Source organism: Fusarium venenatum, assembly GCF_020744135.1.
Source record: "Fusarium venenatum strain MPI-CAGE-CH-0201 chromosome Unknown EDB82scaffold_1, whole genome shotgun sequence".
Taxonomy (NCBI): Eukaryota; Fungi; Ascomycota; class Sordariomycetes; order Hypocreales; family Nectriaceae; genus Fusarium; species Fusarium venenatum.
In genome coordinates this window covers 11,709,939-11,730,567 of record NW_027072129.1, presented here as the reverse complement: position 1 = coordinate 11,730,567, position 20,629 = coordinate 11,709,939, and the positions used below count along the sequence as shown (strand labels likewise).

General features: G+C 46.2%; 10 protein-coding genes across 10 annotated transcripts; 6 read left to right on the top strand and 4 right to left on the bottom strand.

Annotated features, from left to right (window-relative positions):
* Positions 1-68: 68 nt before the first annotated feature.
* On the top strand, positions 69-1,082 carry EDB82DRAFT_544423 (Alpha/Beta hydrolase protein; the record flags this gene model as incomplete). Its single annotated transcript, XM_065609404.1, has 5 exons — positions 69-323; positions 379-551; positions 617-726; positions 787-923; positions 984-1,082. 5 exons carry the CDS (start codon positions 69-71, stop codon positions 1,080-1,082), a joined length of 774 nt encoding a protein of 257 aa, XP_065466119.1.
* A 289-nt stretch (positions 1,083-1,371) lies between these two features.
* On the bottom strand, positions 1,372-2,390 carry EDB82DRAFT_421307 (uncharacterized protein; the record flags this gene model as incomplete). The annotated part of the gene is made up of 2 exons (XM_065607595.1): positions 1,372-2,066; positions 2,120-2,390. The coding sequence occupies 2 exons, from the start codon at positions 2,388-2,390 to the stop codon at positions 1,372-1,374; spliced, it is 966 nt and encodes a 321-aa protein (XP_065466118.1).
* A 377-nt stretch (positions 2,391-2,767) lies between these two features.
* EDB82DRAFT_493979 (CoA-transferase family III domain-containing protein) lies at positions 2,768-4,627 on the top strand (the record flags this gene model as incomplete). The annotated part of the gene is made up of 1 exon (XM_025737264.2): positions 2,768-4,627. A coding segment is annotated over one exon (1,700 nt), but the record flags the coding sequence as incomplete, so codon positions are not given.
* Positions 4,628-4,729: 102 nt separating this feature from the next.
* On the bottom strand, positions 4,730-6,633 carry EDB82DRAFT_553135 (amidase). Its single transcript, XM_025737375.2, has 5 exons — positions 6,418-6,633; positions 5,984-6,260; positions 5,742-5,936; positions 5,321-5,680; positions 4,730-5,270 (listed from the first exon to the last, which is right to left on the bottom strand). Exons 1-5 carry the CDS (start codon positions 6,618-6,620, stop codon positions 4,746-4,748), a joined length of 1,560 nt encoding a protein of 519 aa, XP_025587294.2. The 5' UTR covers positions 6,621-6,633; the 3' UTR covers positions 4,730-4,745.
* A 744-nt stretch (positions 6,634-7,377) lies between these two features.
* EDB82DRAFT_553127 (uncharacterized protein) lies at positions 7,378-8,982 on the top strand (the record flags this gene model as incomplete). Its single annotated transcript, XM_025737486.2, has 5 exons — positions 7,378-7,488; positions 7,542-7,638; positions 7,687-7,838; positions 7,894-7,955; positions 8,011-8,982. Exons 1-5 carry the CDS (start codon positions 7,446-7,448, stop codon positions 8,980-8,982), a joined length of 1,326 nt encoding a protein of 441 aa, XP_025587295.2. The 5' UTR covers positions 7,378-7,445.
* A 542-nt stretch (positions 8,983-9,524) lies between these two features.
* EDB82DRAFT_118765 (uncharacterized protein) lies at positions 9,525-11,535 on the top strand. Its single transcript, XM_025737597.2, has 2 exons — positions 9,525-11,260; positions 11,413-11,535. The coding sequence occupies exon 1, from the start codon at positions 9,563-9,565 to the stop codon at positions 11,204-11,206; it is 1,644 nt and encodes a 547-aa protein (XP_025587296.1). The 5' UTR covers positions 9,525-9,562; the 3' UTR covers positions 11,207-11,260; positions 11,413-11,535.
* A 424-nt stretch (positions 11,536-11,959) lies between these two features.
* On the top strand, positions 11,960-15,319 carry EDB82DRAFT_493974 (glycosyl hydrolases family 2, TIM barrel domain-containing protein). Its single transcript, XM_025737708.2, has 2 exons — positions 11,960-13,589; positions 13,638-15,319. The coding sequence occupies exons 1-2, from the start codon at positions 12,028-12,030 to the stop codon at positions 15,109-15,111; spliced, it is 3,036 nt and encodes a 1,011-aa protein (XP_025587297.2). The 5' UTR covers positions 11,960-12,027; the 3' UTR covers positions 15,112-15,319.
* A 771-nt stretch (positions 15,320-16,090) lies between these two features.
* Positions 16,091-17,734, top strand: EDB82DRAFT_424354 (cytochrome P450; the record flags this gene model as incomplete). The annotated part of the gene is made up of 2 exons (XM_065607636.1): positions 16,091-16,571; positions 16,719-17,734. The coding sequence occupies 2 exons, from the start codon at positions 16,091-16,093 to the stop codon at positions 17,732-17,734; spliced, it is 1,497 nt and encodes a 498-aa protein (XP_065466117.1).
* A 368-nt stretch (positions 17,735-18,102) lies between these two features.
* EDB82DRAFT_493973 (major facilitator superfamily domain-containing protein) lies at positions 18,103-19,992 on the bottom strand. Its single transcript, XM_025737931.2, has 4 exons — positions 19,213-19,992; positions 19,037-19,156; positions 18,721-18,976; positions 18,103-18,664 (listed from the first exon to the last, which is right to left on the bottom strand). Exons 1-4 carry the CDS (start codon positions 19,925-19,927, stop codon positions 18,223-18,225), a joined length of 1,533 nt encoding a protein of 510 aa, XP_025587299.1. The 5' UTR covers positions 19,928-19,992; the 3' UTR covers positions 18,103-18,222.
* Positions 19,993-20,162: 170 nt separating this feature from the next.
* Positions 20,163-20,616, bottom strand: EDB82DRAFT_493969 (uncharacterized protein). Its single transcript, XM_065608462.1, has one exon. It carries the CDS (start codon positions 20,433-20,435, stop codon positions 20,205-20,207), a length of 231 nt encoding a protein of 76 aa, XP_065466116.1. The 5' UTR covers positions 20,436-20,616; the 3' UTR covers positions 20,163-20,204.
* Positions 20,617-20,629: the final 13 nt, after the last annotated feature.

Genomic DNA, 20,629 nt, shown 5'->3' with positions numbered 1-20,629 from the left:
ATACGTCAAGAAAGGACACTTTTGTACATCGACAAAGGACTTTGATTCTCACAAACAACGACAAAACCATGGACAGAGTACTCGCCAAACCCGCCGACTTGTGCTGCCTCAAGGGCGAGATCCATACTGGAGAACCGACTGGTTCTGTGAAGCAGATTGATGGTATCGATACATATGTCGCCGAACCGCAGCCAGGAAAAGAGAATGGACATGTTCTACTATTTTTTCCTGATGCTTTCGGACTGCATATTAACTGCTTTCTCATGATGGATGCTTATGCCGAGTGCGGCTACCGAACTCTCGGTGTCGACTATTTCGTTGGTGTAAGTAAAGTTTGAGAAAGAGTTTTATGAAGGAACAGGCAGCTAAATATATTAGGATCCCATATCTAAATACTCGCAGAATCCCTTGAATGACCCAAATTTCGACTTTGAGTCGTGGAAAGACAAGCATCTACACGCTTCTGAAGAAGCTGCTGCCAGATGGGTCAAGGCTGTCAAGGCCGAGTATGCCACCAGCGACGCTGTCAAGTTCGCAGCCGTTGGATATTGGTCAGTAGACTCCAGCCAATGATAGTTAATGTGTTGGAACGAGCTCGCAATTGACAACGAATTAGCTGGGGTGCTCGATTTGTCACTCACCAATTGTCGGCTGAGGGCATCTGTCAAGTAGGTGCCATCGCGCATCCATCCTTCCTCAATGAGAGCGATGTCTTCAAGGTCAAGGGTAAGAACTGCATTCTACAACGGAAATAAAAACATGCTGTAGCTGACCATCATACTGTAGAGCCCATCTTCCTGTCCGTACCTGCTAAAGACAAGCTTTTTGAGGATGAGCAGCGTACCCGAACAGTCGAGATTCTGACTCAAGGAAGCGGACGATTTAATATGCAGATCTTCTCTAATGTTGGTCACGGCTTTGCGGTATGTATTGTTAAAAGAAAATCAATCCCTGAGAACGGTTTACTAACACCTACCGTCAAGTCCCGAGGACGTCTGACTGATCCATATGAGAGATGGGCCAAGGAGCAACATTTCAAGAGCTTCGTTGACTGGTTTGACTTTTGGCTTGGGGATAAGTAAATCTCCAACATAAGATAGAAAACGGATTAGGGAACAAGTTGTAATGAATTGACCGTCACATTTATTCCTTCAGCTATGCGTCTCCTCACATGTTTGCATCTATGAGAAGAAGGACTTTTTTCACAAAGTACATCAAGAACTACACTCTCTAATACAGGTAGTCTCTCTTCGTATGCTTAAACTAATTCCACACGAGATTGATTTATTCCAGAATATTTTGGTCAAATATAGATTAGAGCATGATGACGTTGGATTCGATAACACGATTCATTCCCCAAAGCGTAATATCTTACACGTTTATGCCCATGGTCTTTGTCTTGCTCTTGGCTGCCAACATCTCCAATAAGACTAAATCTCTTTCGTCGACTAGGTTGTTCCAGTCCACATCGTTCAACGACTCATTTACACTGTTCTGTAGTGTTTTCACCCTGTCCTCACTCCAATCGAACCTGTTTTTGAGTATGTCGTCCTCCCAGCCTCTAATGGCTGGTCCAAGTCTCTCAAACCTCTCGGCGAACCCATGTGGTCCTCCTCCGCCACCAAGAGCGTTAGTGACGATGGGCCCTGTAAGTGCCCATCGAAGACCGGGACCTTGTGTCACAGCCATGTCCAGATCTCTAGCTGACACAACACCCCTACTGATAAGGCTGTATGCCTCGTTGTTGATGGCGGCTTGTAGACGGTTCGATACGAAGCCTGGAACCTCTTGGTGCAAGAGAATGGGCTTTTTACCAAGAGACCTATAGAAGGCCAGTGCGGATGATATTGAATCAGGACTGGTTCCAGGGTGAGGAACAACTTCAACCAAGGGAATCAGATGTGGCGGATTGAAAGGGTGGCCAATGAGAATACGGCTAGGGTCCTTCTTGCAATTTTGAATAAAGGTTGATGATGGTAAGCCAGAAGAGGAAGAGGCAATAACGACCCCTGGTCTAGTATTCTCGTCTAGTTTTTCCATCAAACCTTGTTTAAACTCAACATGCTCTGGAGCGTTCCGTGGGATTATTAGTTATAATTGGGACTCTTTATGATATAACGTTGGCAACTTACCTCTTGAATAAAGTCTACTTCGGACAATCGTGGCATTATGTCAAGGACGAACTCATAGTTGGAAGCGAGCTTATCAAAGCCTCCATGCTCTTCAAAGAATGGTCTCGCCTGTTTAAGATAGCTCTTGAGGGACTCATGAGCGCTTTCAGCGGGATCCGAGATGATGACTTTCAGACCACAAGACATGAACAGAACGGCCCATCCCATGCCAATGACTCCACAGCCTACAATGGCAACTGTGCGTACTTTTTGTGTCATTCTGGAAATTTGTTCTGGTTACTAAGAACTGCGTCTTAGGTGATAATGGATTTGCATGAAATACAATATGGTTCTCAGATAGCTGCAAGCCTAACAATTGTTTAGGTTGCATAAGTTCTTGTACATGTATACATCACTTTACGTTTATTTTGCTAAAATATACTAGGACGAGTGATCTCACAGGTTGCGCAACGGGGCAAATCCGGGGAATATCCGTCCGAACATGGAACTAAGCCAACTGCACGGCAATCTATCGGCTAGAACCGGATGCCTTGAAACAATCACTCGCGGCTGCCTAGTTGACCACATCACTCATATTGCCGTTGCAATCTCTGAGTTTATCCAAACAATCTGACGAACTCACATCAAGTTAGACAGCATGATCAATACAGATATTGAAACATACGGCCCCGGAACCGTCGTTGACACTGAGTTCCAACCACTTCCCAAGGAGTGCGAGAGAATACTCCGATTGCTCGCCTCCAAAACACCAGGATTCACACATGATGACGATCTACTCAATGGTGTCCATTTCCACGGCCAGAACTTACCCTGCGTTCCTGGACCAATCAAGTCCCAAGCCGTCACTGCAGTCCTCCATGCCATGGTCGGTATCGTCGGTCTAGAGATTTTACATCTGCGTGGGATCACAGAGAGCAAAACGGTCCACATCGATGTGGATCACGCTGGTCTTTACCTGGCTACTGCAGCTCTCGTCAACATCGACGGGATTACTGGACCTCCTGTCATAAATCTCCCCACGGTTCCTCAATGGGACAAGGACCGTGCTTCTAATTCACCCCTTGTATATCGTGCAACAGCAATTTACGAGACGGCTGACAAGGGAGTTTGGTTCCAGCTCCACGGATCTCTTGATTCATGGAAAATGCTTTCTGTGATTGGTATCACCAAGAATTTCGACGAGAAAATTCGCACAAACGAAGAAGCATATTCGCTCATCCAAGATCGTGTTCGCACATACCGTGCTCGCGAAATCGAGCAACTCATGGTAGAAAAGGGACTCTCTGGATCCATCGTCCATTCGCCTGCGGGATGGCGTCAGACTCAAATGGGCAAGTCATTGTCAAGACACCCCCTCATCAACTACAAGCAGCAGACCAAGACTGAACCCTGCCCGTTTCCTAGCATGGCTGATAAGCGACCTTTGGCTGGCATAAAAGTGGTCGAATTGACTCGCATCATTGCTGGAGCCGCCGCCGGTGCTGCTCTTGCCTCTCTTGGTGCTGAGGTCATTCGTGTCAACTCATCCAAGTTGAAGGATTATACGCCTTCCCAGCCTTCATCTCTCATGGCTGGCAAAATCACCATTGATCTGGATCTGGAAGATCCAGCTGATCATGTAAAGCTCATGCAGTTGTTTGAACAAGCCGATGTCATCCTACAAGGCTATCGTCTACGGTCCTTGGAGCGCCGTGGTTTTGGTCTGAAGGCTGCACTTGATCTCGCCAACAAGCGAGGCAAGGCTATCATCTACGTCGACGAGAACTGCTATGGTCCTGATGGCTATTATGCGGAGAGACCTGGTTGGCAACAGGTTGCCGATGCTGCTGCTGGAAGCGAGTGGGTCATGGGTCAGTCTTTCAACTGTCCACCTGGTCAAGGAGTGCTGCCCAGTTTACCCATATCCGACATGTCCACGGGCATCCTGACTGCTCTTACCATCATGTGCGGTATCCGTGACCGAACCAGGTTTGGAGGATCCTACCATGGCCATGCTTCTCTTGCAGCATACAACATGGCAACGCTTGACACCGATATCCGCCTATATCAAAGAGACACGGTCGCGAAGATCAAGGACAAGTACAAGTTTCCCGACTGGTCAAGTGATATCCATGTAGCACCGCTGTATTACTCCATTCTTGAGGCATGGGAGAAGGAGAGCAACCTCATCAAAGATGAAAAGTACTACGTGCATTTCTCTGACTCTGTCTTTGGCTCTGATCTTCGAGTACTGGGACCTGTGGTTAAGTATGCGGCGGACGAGGTTATGCCCAAGTGGGACAGTCCACCTGTACCATTCTGCCATGATGCGTTCCGAACCTTCAAGTCTGTGTAGATACATCATAGTGTATATACCACTATAACACTATAATGTGTGAAATTATCACAGATTCTGCGTGTCTTGATGTGATAATCTGGAACTCGACTATATGACGTGTCGATATTGAATACAGCTACCACTACAACATGTTCCCTCAAATTTGCAGATGTAAAATTGAAGAGATTATCATTTTTAAAAAATAAGTCAATCATGTGTAGTTCCCAGAACGATCTGGATCAATAGTAATGCTTCAAGCAAATTTATTTATCAGAGACTTGTCTATCAATCACATTCTATAGTAATTTCTCAATCTGCGTCATGGCTCCCAACACCTTCTCCTCCTCAAACCTTCTTCCAACGAGCTGCAATCCTACAGGAAGACCCTCCATAGCTAACGCATCATACAATCCCCATACTCGGGCATCGATGTCGTTTCGAGGCTCATAAGTCACATTATACTTCTCATCAAGCTCTTTATTCGCCTTGCCCGCTGGAAATGTCAATGCGGTGTAATCCAAAAGGTTGAAAACTTTTGTATAGCCAGCCCAGTAACAACATGTATGCGGCACTGCGGTATGCGGCATTGTGGGCACGAGAAGAAGATCAACCATCTTTCCAGAAGGAGAGCGTACTGTGTTCCACATGTCAAGGTAAGAATTTTGAGCTGTCACCTTACGTTTGTTGAGTTGCCAGTAGGAGTATACTGAGATGGGTTTGCCCAAATCAACAAAGGCTTGGGTTCGGGGTATAAAAGGTTCTCCTCCTTCTGATACACCCCTTCGGATATCTTCCCCTCCGTCTGATGTGTGCAACCCGTCCTGAAACGGGAATTAGTATCTCCCTGTAATTGTAATTTTCTGCGACGTACTGTGATTTTCATGATATCGGAATGCATACTCGAGTTCCACTCCACGATCTCATGACCGGCAGACTTGAGCTGTCCTACAAGCTTACGGAACACTCGCTCGATCGGCGGGTGCACCTTTACCAGGCCGTCATTCAGCAAAGCACCTATAACAAGTGGTTTTTTGGAAAAGGTTTGAAACAGGTTTGCCCTCCATGGAATGGGTGGTAGCTGTGAGTCTATAGTCCAATGCTCGGCCTCAATAGACAATTTAGTGGCCAGTGTGAGTGAGTCCAATGACCTTGCCATTGGGCCTACAACTGATGGTATGTGTTGTTGGCCGTCCTGTGTTAGTTCGACACCCCTATACGATATTCGACCGCTCTAATGTAGATGTCAGTTGATAACTTGAGATTCGAGGAGCCGGTCATGATAGTTGACTTACACTTGGTCTCAGCCCCCAAATACCATTCATATGACACGGAATACGTATAGAGCCACCAAGATCTGTTCCCCAGCCAATTAACGAACCGCCAAGTGCCAGGATGGCTGCTTCCCCTCCGGAGGAACCACCAGGAGTGAGTTTCGAGTCATGCGGATGTGTAGTAAGACCCCAAAGTGGGTTGTTTGTCTCGCACCACTGACTTCGTCAATTAATTATCTTACTCACTGAAGGTTTTTACTTACCATAATACTCTGAGGGAGGTTTGTCTTTGCGATAATGACAGCTCCGAGTTCCTTCAACGTGTTTATCAGAGGAGCGTCATGTGATGCTGGCGCGAAGGCCTTGCCCACATACCCCAAGGTAGAATCTAGTCCAGCGATGTTAAATTGATCTTTTACTGTCACGGGTACTCCATGCAAAGGCCCTATCAGGCGACCTGTTTCTTTTTGGTACTCGTCAAGATGTTTTGCTTGCGCCATGGCGTCGTCAAAACAAATCTCTGTTAGACAATTTGTCTGTCTTAATCAGTTCCATGCTCAAATTTGAAGGTATGCAGAGTGGCTTGTAAAATATTTACTTTTTGGTGCGCGTTATATGACCTAGAAGAAGTAATCATTAGTAATCCATGGCATTATTTGTGCTTTTGATGTTGTTGTATATTTGGATATACACTCACCTCGCAATATAGCCGCGGATAAGTTCAATAGCCGTGATCTGTTTTGTTTCCAAAAGGTTGATTACATCTTTGATATCAACAAAATCGGTACCCAAAACACTTTGTGTCGAATTTGCGTCCGGCCGATGTTTTTCAAGCAAGGCATCTTGAATTGATCTCTTAGTTGCAACAACATCTGTCCAAGGTCGTTCGGGGTCAGGCATCGCTTCTTTGGGAATTGCGACCATTATATTGTTGAACAAAGAATACGTAAATGTTCCGGAAAAGTAAATGATAGTGAATATAAGGAATAATGCCTAAGCTAGCACAGCAATGCTTAGTATGCCATAGAAAGGGGGGGACCTTATGCCTGTTTTTAACTTTAAATCGATGGTCAAATCCTCTCAAAACAAGCAAGGTTATTCAATTCGGGAATAAAAAGTTACTGTAGTTGGCTATTGTATATCTTGATGGTTGACAAATATCAGGTAATGCACCGTATTCGGGTAACTGAAAACCCGTGGGGATGTTCAAGAACGCGGAGATAACGGAACAGCCCGGGGCACGTTCCGACGAGATGTGATAGTCACGGATAGCGCATATCGAGTCATTCCCGCTCTTACCTACCGATGTTGGGGAAGATGGCAATGTGGGCTAGACTAAACATACTGCTCGGGGAAAGATCCACAAGTCATTCTGTGGTAGCTGAATCTAGTCTTATCACTATTGGAAGCTACCTCACCTTCTCTGTGCAGCAACCAAAAGCAAAGGCAAGCATCTTACCCGAGAAACGACTGCCTATCAGACTAGAATCCACTTATTCGGCTTTCGCTCTTTGTCAATCCTCTTTGCACCTTGTCTCTAGTGGGAGGTAAGATAGGTCGTTCTATTTGAGGCAATCTAAGCCGGTCTTACCCCGCGCTTATGTACAAGTCTTGGGGTTGTAAACATAATTAATAAGAACTTTACAACGCCCAAGATTGCCAATTAACAACACCTCAATTAGCTCTATTCCTACCATACATACTCACTAGATTTATCTTATTGCAATGGCTGTCACGTCTGAGAAAGAGTTTCATGTAGGCATTGTTGGTAAGTTTCACGCAATTTATTCTCTTGCTCACAAGCTCTAACTCGCTCTTTAGGCGCTGGTGTTGGCGGGCTCGCCTTAGCAATGGCCCTCCACAAACAGGGAATTACCTTTACACTCTACGAGGACGCCAAGGAATTCTCAGTAGTCGGGTAGGTAAATCATCTACATTTCCGCGACAAAATCAACTGACTATTCAGGGCTGGAATTGGATGTCCTCCTAACGGCATGCGCTGCATGGATCTAATTGAGCCCGGTTTTCGACCTTTATATGAAAATATATGCGTTGGAAACAAGAGCGAGGATGCACAGACAGTTTTCTTTGAGGGGATGCTTCTCGAAGAAGGTCTCGGTACGTAACACATCCAACCGTTGTACAATTTAACATATACTGACTATCACCGAAGGCCGTGATAAGCCATGGGCCGGAAATTCATCATGGGGTGACCCAAAATACATCCGCAAATCTGTAAGTTCACCATCGTAACTTATACAGAGATTTTGGTAATTGATCATCAAATCAGGCTCACCGTAAGGAATTGCTCGAAATCATGACAAGCTTCATTCCCGAAGACAGTGTTCAGTTCAACAAGCGTCTCACAAACGTTGAACAGCGCCCCGATGGTGTTATCCTTAGTTTCCAGGACGGCACCACTGCCACCTGCACCATCCTAGCAGGTGCCGATGGCATTAAGAGTGTTGTGAGAGGACATGTGTTGGAGAAATACCCAAACCAGATCGCACCTGTTTACGCTGGTTGTTATTGCTACCGTGCTGTCATTCCCATGTCCGAGGCTTACGAGATCCTCGGTGATCTTACAGATGTCGCCAAGGTCTACTTTGGTAACAAGAGATGTTCTGTCACTTACCGAGTTACTGGCGGTGAGGAATTCAATTATCTTCTCTGTGTAGCTGATGGGCTTGATGCATGGAAACTTGAGAACACAGTCACAGAGCGCGTTTCCTACGAGAAAATGATGGCCGACTTTGACATGCCTGGAATTGATCCTAGATTTCAACAATTACTCGCAAAGGTCAAACCCATCAAATGGGGACTCTTCCATCATCGTCATACAGCATCATATGTCCGCGACCGCGTTGCTCTCGTTGGTGACAGCGCTCACGCATCTCTACCTTTCCAGGCTTCCGGCGCTGCAATGGGTCTCGAAGATGCTCTCGTCCTCTCCGCAGTACTTGTCGAGCTTTCGAAGCAGCCTACGCGCGGCGTCAACCAGCTACCGGCCATTCAAGCCGCTCTCGCCGCTTACGACTCGGTCAGGCGACCACGAGCACAGAAGCAGCTCGAGCAGGCGGCCGAGCTCGGTGAGATGATTTTCTTCCAGCACGAGGTCGGTGATGACCTCAGCAATATTCTACCCCATGTGCAACAGGGAAGATTCAACTGGATATGGTTCCATGACACTAAGGATGATGCGGAGGAGGCTGTCGATAAGATGCACAAGCTTATCAGTGCCAACCCTTCTTCAAGGATATAACATTGTGATAGTCGGTTTCAGATATGTAATTATTTATATATCTCTTAACGTTAGCTATATTATACAAAGCAAGACTCTATTTTATCTATACGGTTCACTGTTACAGATATTTACTAATCATTAGTTGGACAATATGACATTGGAGGTAAATTATAATAATATACGAGCAATAGTATTAGGAGAACAAAAAAGGAACATGATGTAGCATTGAAATGAGAGATTAATATTTTGAGTGATACTATTGGTGTCTTTCTGCAAAATTATTACTTTTGTCTGCCTTGTTTCTACAAAGAAGCCTCGTGCGGCTGAACACTATTGCGTCTGGCTAACCCAGAACACCTTAGCTGAGCCGTTTCTAGCATGCTAGCAGCATAAATCATGAGCATTTTACTCTGTGTGCCTTGTGTGGCTTGCATATCAGACCATGGATTCGGTCTAGAACTGCTAAAATTGTCTTTTGCGCTTAGGTTGGCTTTCAGCTTGTGCCAAGCATTTATACTTATGTCTCCTCTTGGCGCCCTTTTCTCTGCATTAATTTTATTCTTTTCCACAGATCTTTGCCTAGGCATACATCATTAAGATGCCATTCGACTTTAAAGCATACGACCAAAAATGCCAGGGCCTTACACTGGAGGAGTTGCAGAGGGAGTGGGAGCACTATACACGATTGATTTCTGGCGCTGCCACCTCCACTGCAATTTCTGGCTGTGCAATCCCGTTAACCCTTGGAGTTTCTACTATCGGCGTTGCAATGGCAGCACCAGCCATTCACAACGCTCGCAAGAAGCGAGAGATTATCGAAAGACACCTCAATAGGCTCAACGCAACGCATCAAACCCGAAAGCGAGATGTTCTGGGCAGCATGGCTGTTAGTGGAACCATCGGCGTGGTGACACTTGGTGTTGGCACGATGGGTGCTGACGCTGTCGCAACAGCTGGCGCAGAGCATGGGATTCAAGCTATCGTCGCCAACGAAACAGCTATTAAAATTGTTTCTCATGCCGCTCTTGATGGAGCTGGAATGGCAGTTGAACATGCACATACTGACCATTTGAAGAAGAAAGATGCGAGAAAGGCATTCCAGAAGGCAGGTGTGTTCCAGGCTGTACAAGATGCCAAAGCCGCCGAGGCTGGGTATTCTATTCAGCCTTACCAGAGCAATGGACAACATTCTGTCTATGCAGCGGCTGGTCCGTCGCAATCATTGCCGCTCCCTCCTCCCCCATATAGCGCCGCTGTCAGCCAAGCATCTCCTCACCCTGTGTACAATCCAATCCCGAACGGCTATCTTCAAGACTTCAAGGATCCGCTGTTATCTCAACCAATACCCCAGCAGAACATATATCTAGTACCGAACATGACTGGACAACAGCCATTGCAGCATCCGTATGACTACTCACAGCATCAAAATATGCCAATACCTGGTGTACAATCGCCGATACCTCCGGTTAACAGTCAAATGTTCTCACCGCCTCAAACCCCAGCCATACAACAACAACCCCATCATCATGTCACATACCAGCAACAGTCAGGAAATGCCCCTTACATTCCTTCCTCACTTCAAACATTTGACTTGTCGTCAATACAACAAGCTCTCCCCATGAATGTGGCTTCCCCTACACCCTATGCACCACCACTTCAACAATATCCTGCCTCATCACCTCGACAAGACAACTCACAGAACTATCAAGTGCAGTCTCCCCAGCAGCACTTTTCACCCCAAATTGCTGGAGCGTCACAAGCTGGATACTTCCCGCCCCCACTAGCGACTCCATCGGGGTACCCTCCAGCAATCGCAATTTCCCATCAATCAACTACTCCTGCCCACCCGCCTCAGCATCAGGGACAACCAGGCTACCCGATGCCTCACCAAAGCAATGCGTATCATCAATCTCAAGCTCAGCCAACCGTTGAAATCAATAGGAGGGAATCAGTTCTAAGCATTCAAGCGCCTTTCACCACGCAGCCATACAATCCGCAGAACTATGGACCCATCAGTCAACAGGAGAAGACTAACAGCAACCCGGTTCCATCTGGCAGTAATGCATATGTCCCAGCTCCGCAACCCAACCCTGCCTCGATGTCTCATCAAATACTACCAACTCCTCTTCCCACAGGCTCAAGCGTGTTACAGTATCAATACGATAATAAAGGTTCTTACTTTCCTACTCAACCTCAGACGCCTCAAGGAACTGGTCACCCATTGGTACCGTCACATGTATAAGAGCCCGACGATGGTTCAACAGGCAGGGCAATCTTTTTGATGGAATTTATAAATGTTGGTTCTATTACTTTCTTTGCTAGTTTTGAATTGATTTTCTCTTTGTTAAAGCGAAATTGGCCACAATTTACTCGCAGGCTACACTTAAGTCTATGAGTATTCGCCGTGTGGTATTGTCAAACTTTCGATACACTAACATGGTGGAGTAGATAACTGCCTTGCCGGCAAGATTTTCACGAAGTGCATTTCTCAGAAAGCATCTGCGAAATGCCAACCAGACAGCGCGTGAGCACACACGAGCGACGAAACAACACCATTGGCACACAGTAAATGGCTGCAGAAGAACGATCATCTGAGATATGCTTAATTTAAACGGAATAAGTTTACGATTGCGGGCATCGGAATAAAAGCTAGCACTTAGTTTAGTAAGGATCTCTCATCAATCCACCGACTTCAATCAGGTTTTTCTTCTCGCATATGCTGTATCCATCATGCAGTCTTTCTCAATGCTACGCTTCAGCGGGGGAAGAGGGGAAAAACACAAAAAGCCCATGACATAATTCGACATGGTGCGAGATATGCAGCATTTGCTTGTTATGATGGAGTTGTTGCGGGGAATTATTGCTGTAGGTCACGGATATGTCCCATATTTGCTGACTTGCGATAGGTGCGGAAACCGACAATGACGATCATTGGCTTGGCATCGTCAATGGAACACCAGTTAAGCCGAGGTGAGAACTAAAAAGAAAGGCATATAAAAACAATAGAATCATCCATGTTGTCAAGAAATAACAAGACAAGTCATTGGATTCCACAGAGTAATCATGATGTCTTTATCGGCTGCTGGAATGTCGGTTGGTGCATTCCCAGGAGTTCTGCCTGACTGGACAAACCTCAACGTCTTGCATCGCAATACTCTCCGTCCAAGAGCTCATTTTTATTCTTACCCAGACGAAGAATCAGCCCTCTCATTCAATCGTGACCAAAGTCTTTTCCATAGTCTTAATGGCACATGGAAATTCCATTATGATGCCAGTCCTCTGGATGCACCAATCTGGGAGACAGCAAACACCACCTCATGGGATGATATCGAAGTCCCAGGTATGTGGCAGCTTCAAGGCTATGGAAATCCTCACTACACCAACATCGACTACCCATTCTCGGTAACACCACCCAACGTCTCATATGTAAACCCAACTGGCTCTTATTGGCGCCAATTCGATGTTCCTCAAGATTGGGAAGGCGAACAAATCCGATTGAGGTTCGAAGGCGTGGATAGTGCCTTTCATGTACGCGTCAACGGTGAAGACGTGGGCTATGCCCAAGGCAGTCGCAACCCTCACGAATTCGACATCACAGACTATCTCTCTTCAGACAAGGCCAATGAACTTGCCGTGCGCGTCTACCAGTGGTCTGACGGATCCTACATCGAAGATCAAGATCAGTGGTGGCTCTCTGGTATATTTCGCGATGTTTATCTCATCCCATTCTCTGAATCCTCCATCATCGACTACCAAGTTGACTCTGAGCTCGGCGACACATTCGATCAAGGTTCCCTCAAGGTCAATGTCACCATACAAGGGCAAGAAGGCGATTTATCCATCAAGCTTATGTCTCCCAATGGCTCAGCAATTGACGAGTGGAAAGGTTCTTCAGCCGAGATATACAAGAAACAAATCTCTGGTGATGACTTCCACCTCTGGTCTGCCGAGACGCCCAACCTCTATACTCTTCTCATTGCGTTCAATGGACAAACCATCAGCCAAAAAGCCGGTCTTCGACGCGTTGAAATGAAGGGTCCCAACTTTTACGTCAATGGAAAGCCTATCATTATATACGGTGTCAACAGACACGAGCACCATCATCTCACAGGCCGCACAGTTAGCTACGAGAACATGCGAAACGATCTTCTTCTCATGAAGCGTTCCAACATCAACGCCATCCGTGCAGCTCATCAGCCTCACCATCCCGACTTCTTCGACGTGGCAGATGAACTAGGTTTCTACATCATTGGTGAAGCCGACCTCGAGTGCCATGGTTTCAGATCCTTTGAAGACACCGAGGAGAAGGCAGCAGAGTGGCTGTCTAATAACCCCGATTGGGAAGATGCTTATATCGACAGAGCCCGTCAGCTTGTCGAGCGATACAAGAACCATGCCTCCATTATCATCTGGTCTCTTGGCAACGAGTGCTTCTATGGCCAAAACCACGCTGCTATGAGTAAATGGATCCGCGAACGAGACCCAAGTCGCATCATCCACTATGAGCAAGATCATGAAGCAAAGTCAACAGATATGTACAGTCAGATGTATACCACTCCTGATTATGTGCGACAATTCATCAAAGACCACGGCGATAAACCAGTTATACTATGCGAGTTTGCTCAGTAAGTCATCTTTATGAATTGTCACATTCCAAACTGACCTTGCCTCAGTGCTATGGGTAATGGCCCTGGTGGTCTGGTCGAGTACATTGACATGTTCAGGACTGAGCCACTCTCTCAGGGTGGTCTTGTCTGGGAATGGAGCAATCATGGAATCCTCAAGGAAGAGGGAAACCTCACATACTATGCATATGGTGGTGACTTTGGCGATGAGCCTAATGACGCCGACTTTATCATGGACGGTTTGACCTTGTCCGATCACTCGCCTATGCCTTCCCTCAGAGAGTATGCCAAAGTGATCCAGCCAGTGTCAGTCAAGCTAGCAAAGAACGGCAGTGCAATGACTGTTACTAACCATTACGACTTCCTGGATCTGAACCACCTTGATGCTTCATGGCACTTGGTTGCAGACGGCCTCAAGACTGAGCCTCAAAGCCTTTATCTACCTCATGTACCAGCAGGTGAAAACAGAACTCTAGCAATTCCTTCTACCAAAAATATGACTACTGGCGAGTCTTGGGTTACTGTGGAGTTTAGACTCAAGGAAGATACTCTATGGGCTGGCGAGGGTCATCTCATCGCTTGGGATCAGCTTCACATCAAACAATCCATTCCAGTGGTCAAGGACATGGATTCTCTCAGTCGTCGCGCTGAGACAACGGGATTTGAGAGAAAGGGAACAAGCCTGGGATACAAAAATGGAGACTCCTCCTTTGGCTTCGATCTGCTTCAAGGCAATCTCACCTGGGCCAAGAATGGGGTTGATATCTTTCAGCGAGGCCCAGAGCTTTCCTTTTACCGCGCTCTAACCCAAAACGATGCTTCTGGCTCAGGCGATGGTCCCATGTGGGAACGAGCTAGGATTCCAATGATCTACCCTCAGGTCAGAGACGTCACTTGGAACACTGATGAGAGCGGCGCTACAGTTCACTACAAGATATGGGTTGGCGTCAAGACTCAGGCCTGGGGCATCGAGGCGAACATGATCTACAAGATTCCCTCTTCAGGCCCGCAACTTCAGCTTCAGGTCAGTGGCGAATTCATCGGCAAGAACTCGTCTCATACAATCCCACGCATCGGTCTCATGGCTGTATTGCCCGAGTCCTTTAATGACGTGTCGTGGTTCGGCCGTGGCCCAGGTGAGAGCTACAAAGACTCCAAACAAGCAGGTCGCATTGGCCAGTACAGCTCTAGTGTACCAGACTTGTTCACACACTATGACTATCCTCAAGAGAACGGGAATCGTGAAGATCTGCGCTGGCTCAAGGTTGGAAACAAAGACACGACGCTTGAGGCGAGACGTACAAAGGGCGAGACTTTCAGTTTCACAGCCAGAAGATATATGCCTTTTGATCTTGACGATGCTAAGCACCCTCATGATTTGAAGCCCTTGAACATGACGGTTTTGCATCTTGACTACGACAACAATGGCCTGGGTAGTGCAACAGTTGCTGTGCGGCCATTCGAACAGCACAGGTGTTATATGAAGCCTTTTAACTTTACATTTGACTTCAATGTTGTGTAGGAAGTAGTCAAGTACAAGTTATAGAATATTGTTACGAGAAATGAAGTCTTCACCGTTATTCTTTCTTCAGATGTATGACTTGCTGTCAGACAAGCCCCTCTTGCTGGTTTGTATCTAGTATGTTTCTCTTCTTTTCAATAAAAATCAACACAACAAGATAGCCCGTCTAATTTACCATGAAATCAGGCCTGTTATCGTCACTCAACACCACTCCCTGGCTTAGTCTCCATGTCCCTCTTAGCTTCCTGCATCTCGCTATTCTCAAGCCTTATTAGTTGATTTATAAACGTATTCATCTCCTGTATACAGTTAATCAGATAGACTATACTGGATTTGAAAGTGGTCTTCCAGATTTAATACAACATAACCAATTGACTATTAGAGTAGTAGAGGTTTATTCTATTAGCAATGCACGGCGTAAAGGGCATTCTGCAAAGCAAGAAGTATATACCGACAATGTAGAATAATGTGAAGACGAAGGCGTGGTAAATTAGACTAATTATCAACGGGGCAAGATACAATTTTAGAAGATCCCCGAGTCATATTTTAACAACTGCAACAGACTTTTCATAAAATCCGAGAATAAAAAATCAACACCTCACATAGTTAGAGATAAATCCTAAACCGGGATTGCCCCATGCTCGAAAGTTAACTCTATAGAAAAGGTACTGTTTCCTACTGTATGAAATTTATAACATGGGTACTTAGGTAGGGCCTTAAGGCCAGCCCCCCCACCCGGCCCATTCTTGCGCTGCTGATCTTTGGTGCGTTGGAATTGTAATGGCTACGATCGTATGTGTGATCTTTCTATTCTATGATTCACCCCAGATCCAGCGGAGAGCCCGTAACGCGTCTGCGACACAAGTCATCACTCTGTGACCGGGTATATAATGTTTTGCGTCTCCTCTTGTTTTCGATGCCTCTGTTCTTCTACCTCGCACTTCTCTCTTTCTGTTTCTACTGACCTACAGCTCTTATAATGTTACCCATTATAGTTATCCTCGTAGGGAGTCTTCTCTACCTCCTGTTCTATTACAATAAGAAACGACACAACCTGCCACCTGGACCCAAACCCCTCCCTATCATCGGAAATATCAGAGACTTGCCCCCGAAGGGAGTACCTGCATTCAGGCATTGGCTCAAACATAAAGATACATATGGTCCCATGAGCAGCGTCAGCGTCCTAGGACAACCTCTCATCCTTATTCATGACCGCGAGGCAGCGCATCAACTCTTCGAGAAGTCATCGGGTAAAACCTCGGGACGCCCATCAGCAAACTTCGGAGGTAGATTGTGTGGTTACGAAAGGATTTTAAGTCTTCAGCAATATGGCGATACCTTCAAGCGTCATCGCAAGATGATACACCGGCAGATGGGCACGAGGGCGGGAGCTGCAAAGTTTCGCGAAATCCAAGATGTAGAATCACATCGATTTCTGTTGCGCTCTCTTGATGACCCTGGTAACCTGATGGAACATATAAGGAAGTCAGTCACGCTCGTTTGGTATCTTTATGCTTGTCACTGACATAATTCTAGGGAAGCGGGTGCTGTGATTCTAAAGATGACATATGGTTATTCTATCGAACCACATAAATCTGATCCTTTAGTGCGTTTGGTCGAGTTCATGGTGGAAGGCATTAGTATCGTGGTTGTCCCAATGAAATTCGTGGTAGACTTTTTCCCATTGCTTGAGTACCTCCCGGAATGCCTCCCAGGTATGTCGTTCAAAGGCCGAGCCCGCCAATGGAGAAATATACTGGACACGACTATCGACGCTCCTTACCAGTTTGTTCGACAACAAATGGCCAAGGGAATCCAGTACGAATCATATGTATCCTCCGTGTTGACACAAGACAAGCTGAACAACAGCGGAACCGGCAAATTGGACGAGACCTACGAAGATGATGTGAAGTGCACGGCTGCGATAATGTATGCTGGTGGGGCGGATACGACAGTGTCGACTATTCAGAGCTTTATCTTGGCAATGACGGTCTACCCAGAAGTCCTCAAGAAAGCCCAAGCTGAGATCGACAGTGTTATTGGTCCCGATAGACTGCCTGGATTCGAAGATCGACAGAACTTGCCATATATCAATGGCATGGTCAAGGAGTCACTCCGATGGATGCCGGCCGTGCCAATGGGTGCAGCCCACAAGGCCGACGATGACATCTACTTTCGGGACCTATACATTCCAAAGGGGTCATTCCTACTACCGAACATATGGTGGTTCTTGCACAACCCAGAAATCTATGAAGACCCGGAACGCTATGACCCTGAACGGTACCTCGAACCCCGAAATGAGCCGGATCCCGACAACAACGCTTACGGATATGGTCGTCGGATCTGTCCTGGTCGACTACTAGCTGATGAGAGTCTTTTTATTGTCATCGCACGCGTAGTAGCAGCATTCGACATCGAGAAGGATGTGGACGAACGAGGAAACATCATCGAGCCCAAGGTAGAGTTCACGACTGAGGGTGCGTTGAGTCGCCCTGTCGACTACCCTTACAGGATCAAGCCAAGGAATGCAAAGTGCGTGGACCTGATCAGAGCTGTGGAGAGGGAGCATCCATGGGACGAGGGTGATGCTAGTCTTCTTCCTCGGGATATGACTATGGTATGACCGTGTTAGGCATGGGCTTTAATGATGGTATATCTGATTTGAGTTGTTTTATACGTAAATGACGGGGTCTGAGAAGTTCATGGTTGCTCTTGCTAAGAGAAACTGAGGGTTAAATACAAATCTGACTGGTTTCCTCGCTTGGTGTTTCGGGGACAGAAACTACTAATTTCATGTGACAATCATGATAACTGGAGCCTTTGAAGATCATGCCACACCACGGAAGAAACATTTCTATAATGCTTGCGTAACCGTGTGCGTCGCTGTGAGAAGACTTTCACATTCAGCAACAGTCAAAAGAGCGAGGTTAGAGCTAGCTGGCACCCTCGGAATCACAAAACTGCATCCCGGAACTCTTCCGTTTGGATCAATGAGGGCAATATGTGTGTCATTCTAGTGAACGTTCAACCGACACAGGTATAATCACAGAACTAAATACCTGCATTTTTAATGGGACTAGATTTCAGAGGGATGGTGAAGTCTCAGATACACTAAGTCTCCTTTACAGGATCCAAACCACGATCTCGGATAAACGCTGTACCAAGCAGGCATGCTCCAATAAGAGGCACTTGGAGTATGAACACACTGTGACTCGCTGACATATAGGCATCCAGGACGCCAGCTTTCCCACTCATTCCATCAGGCAATACATAGGTTGAGCTGGCAAGATCTTTATGCCCAGCTGGCAAGGTTGCCCTCAAACGGGCTTGGAGGGCTGCAGCAGAAATGGCCAGGCCACAAGCGCCGCCCATACAGCGATAGAAGTTGCGATTCGAGATAATAACAGCCCGACGACTCTTCGGTGAATGGGCCTGAAGGGCGATCAGGGTTGGCTGGAAAATACACCCTACCCCTGCTCCAACGACGGCTAAAATTATGGCAATGACTGCAATGCTAGTGTGTCGATTGAGGATTAGAGCCAGACCCGCGCCGCTGTTTTGATTATTATCTTAGCCATAGCCTCCAGGTTTTACATGCGGCAGACTCACAGTGTCCAAAGTGCAAAACCAGTATAAATGACTTCTCCGTATCTCAGACGAAAACTGATATACTGCCCTGAAGCCATCGAAAAGATCGCCTGCGCAGCCACTAAAGGAGTGTAGATTGCGGCGGACTCCATGGCACTGTACTGGCGAGGATTTTGAAGGTAGAGAGGAACGTAATATAGATAAGACTGATAAACAGCACCGAACAAGAAGTTCTGTGCCAGCATGATAGATAACGTTATGTTTTTGTAGATGTTTACTTGAAATAGTTTGCTGCATTAGTAAGGTGGAAAGTTACCTATAAAGAACGTATACTTACCTGGCATCATGGGAAGTTTTGCCATTTTCCACTCCCAAACGACAAATGCAATTAGTAGAGCGCCACCAGTACTAAGCATACTTATGGATAGAGGCGAGTCCCAAGAGAAGTAGGATCCTCCTATATGTCGGCCGTATCAGAGATGGGAAACGAATTAATTGATTAGGATAACTCACCTCCGGAAATAGGAATGAGTAGAAGAACAATCGCGATGCCCGAGACGAATGTGCCCACCCAATCAATTTTCCTGATTCCTTCCCAAAACCCAACAGTAGCGGGTTTAGAAGGAAGGAAGAAGTAAGAAAGCACCGCTGTACAAAATGCCAGTGGAGAAAGAATCCAAAAGAAAGCTCTCCATGACGTCTGTCCAATGACACCGGCAGCTATGAAAGGACCAACAATATTCCCTAGACCAACGGTAGCTCCGACAACACCTTGTATTTTTCCTCTCTGCTCAAGAGTGACAATATCTGATATAATGATGTTCGAAACATTCAGTATACCGCCGCCGCCGATACCAGCGATAGCTCGGCAAAGGTAGAGCATTATAGCATTCCGACTGAACGAGCATACCAAGTCTGCAAAACAAAGAAGCAGAATGGCAGATACAAAGACAACTTTGCGACCAAAGACATCAGACAGCCTGCCGTAGAGCATCTGGAAACACGTGTTGGCGACCAGACTGGATGTTCCGGCCCAAGAGATAGTATTCTCAGCGTTTAGGTCATGTGCGATAGTAGGAAGCATGACTGAGATGCCATTTTGGTCAATGGTAACCAGAATCAATGCGGTTGATAAGGTTGCGAGGGCGATGAGCAGCTGGCGTCGTGGTAAGATGTTGACTTGGTCGTGAAGAGATTTTTCTTCTTTGGTAAGTACTTGAGACGTCATGTTTTACTGCGTTACCAACAATGTAAAGTGAGGCCATCAGAAGATACTCTGGATTAAATGTAGTTGAATGAGATGACTACCTGTTTCCCAAATACTTAGCACCGGTCTCGGAGTGGGTCTCCTCGGGCTTTTCCCGCGGCATTCGTCCGATGACTCGGCTCACATGACATTCTACAGTGTAATAATTACGCTGAGATGGTCATATATTTTAGGAGAAAGTTAAATCTTTTAGTCTGGGAGTATAATCGTTATTTTTATGCGAGGTAGCTTCTATCTATTACAACGGGACAATAACAGCCATTACGGAAAATGAAACGATCCAGACCGAGAAGATTAAAACGATTAATGAGATCGAATCCCTGAAAGATAAATTGAGAAACTTAAAGGCCAAGATGAGTGACGTTGACAAGAGCAATAGTATTTTCACAATCGAGCTGGCAACAAAACACCTAGCGATGTCGGAGGAACAAGGCCGTGTCAAGGAACTTATGAAGGGATTAGTTATCATTTTTCTGCTTATATTGAGACTTTTAGGGCCTTAAGATTAGATAAGGATGTAAATGAGGCGGTGTAAGAACTGAACAAGATGTTATTGGGGTTGCAACAATAAGATATATATACTTTAAAACTAGTTATATCATATATAGACATGAACAGCCTATATATTCAATAAAAGTAACTTCAGCCGCAAATGAACAATTC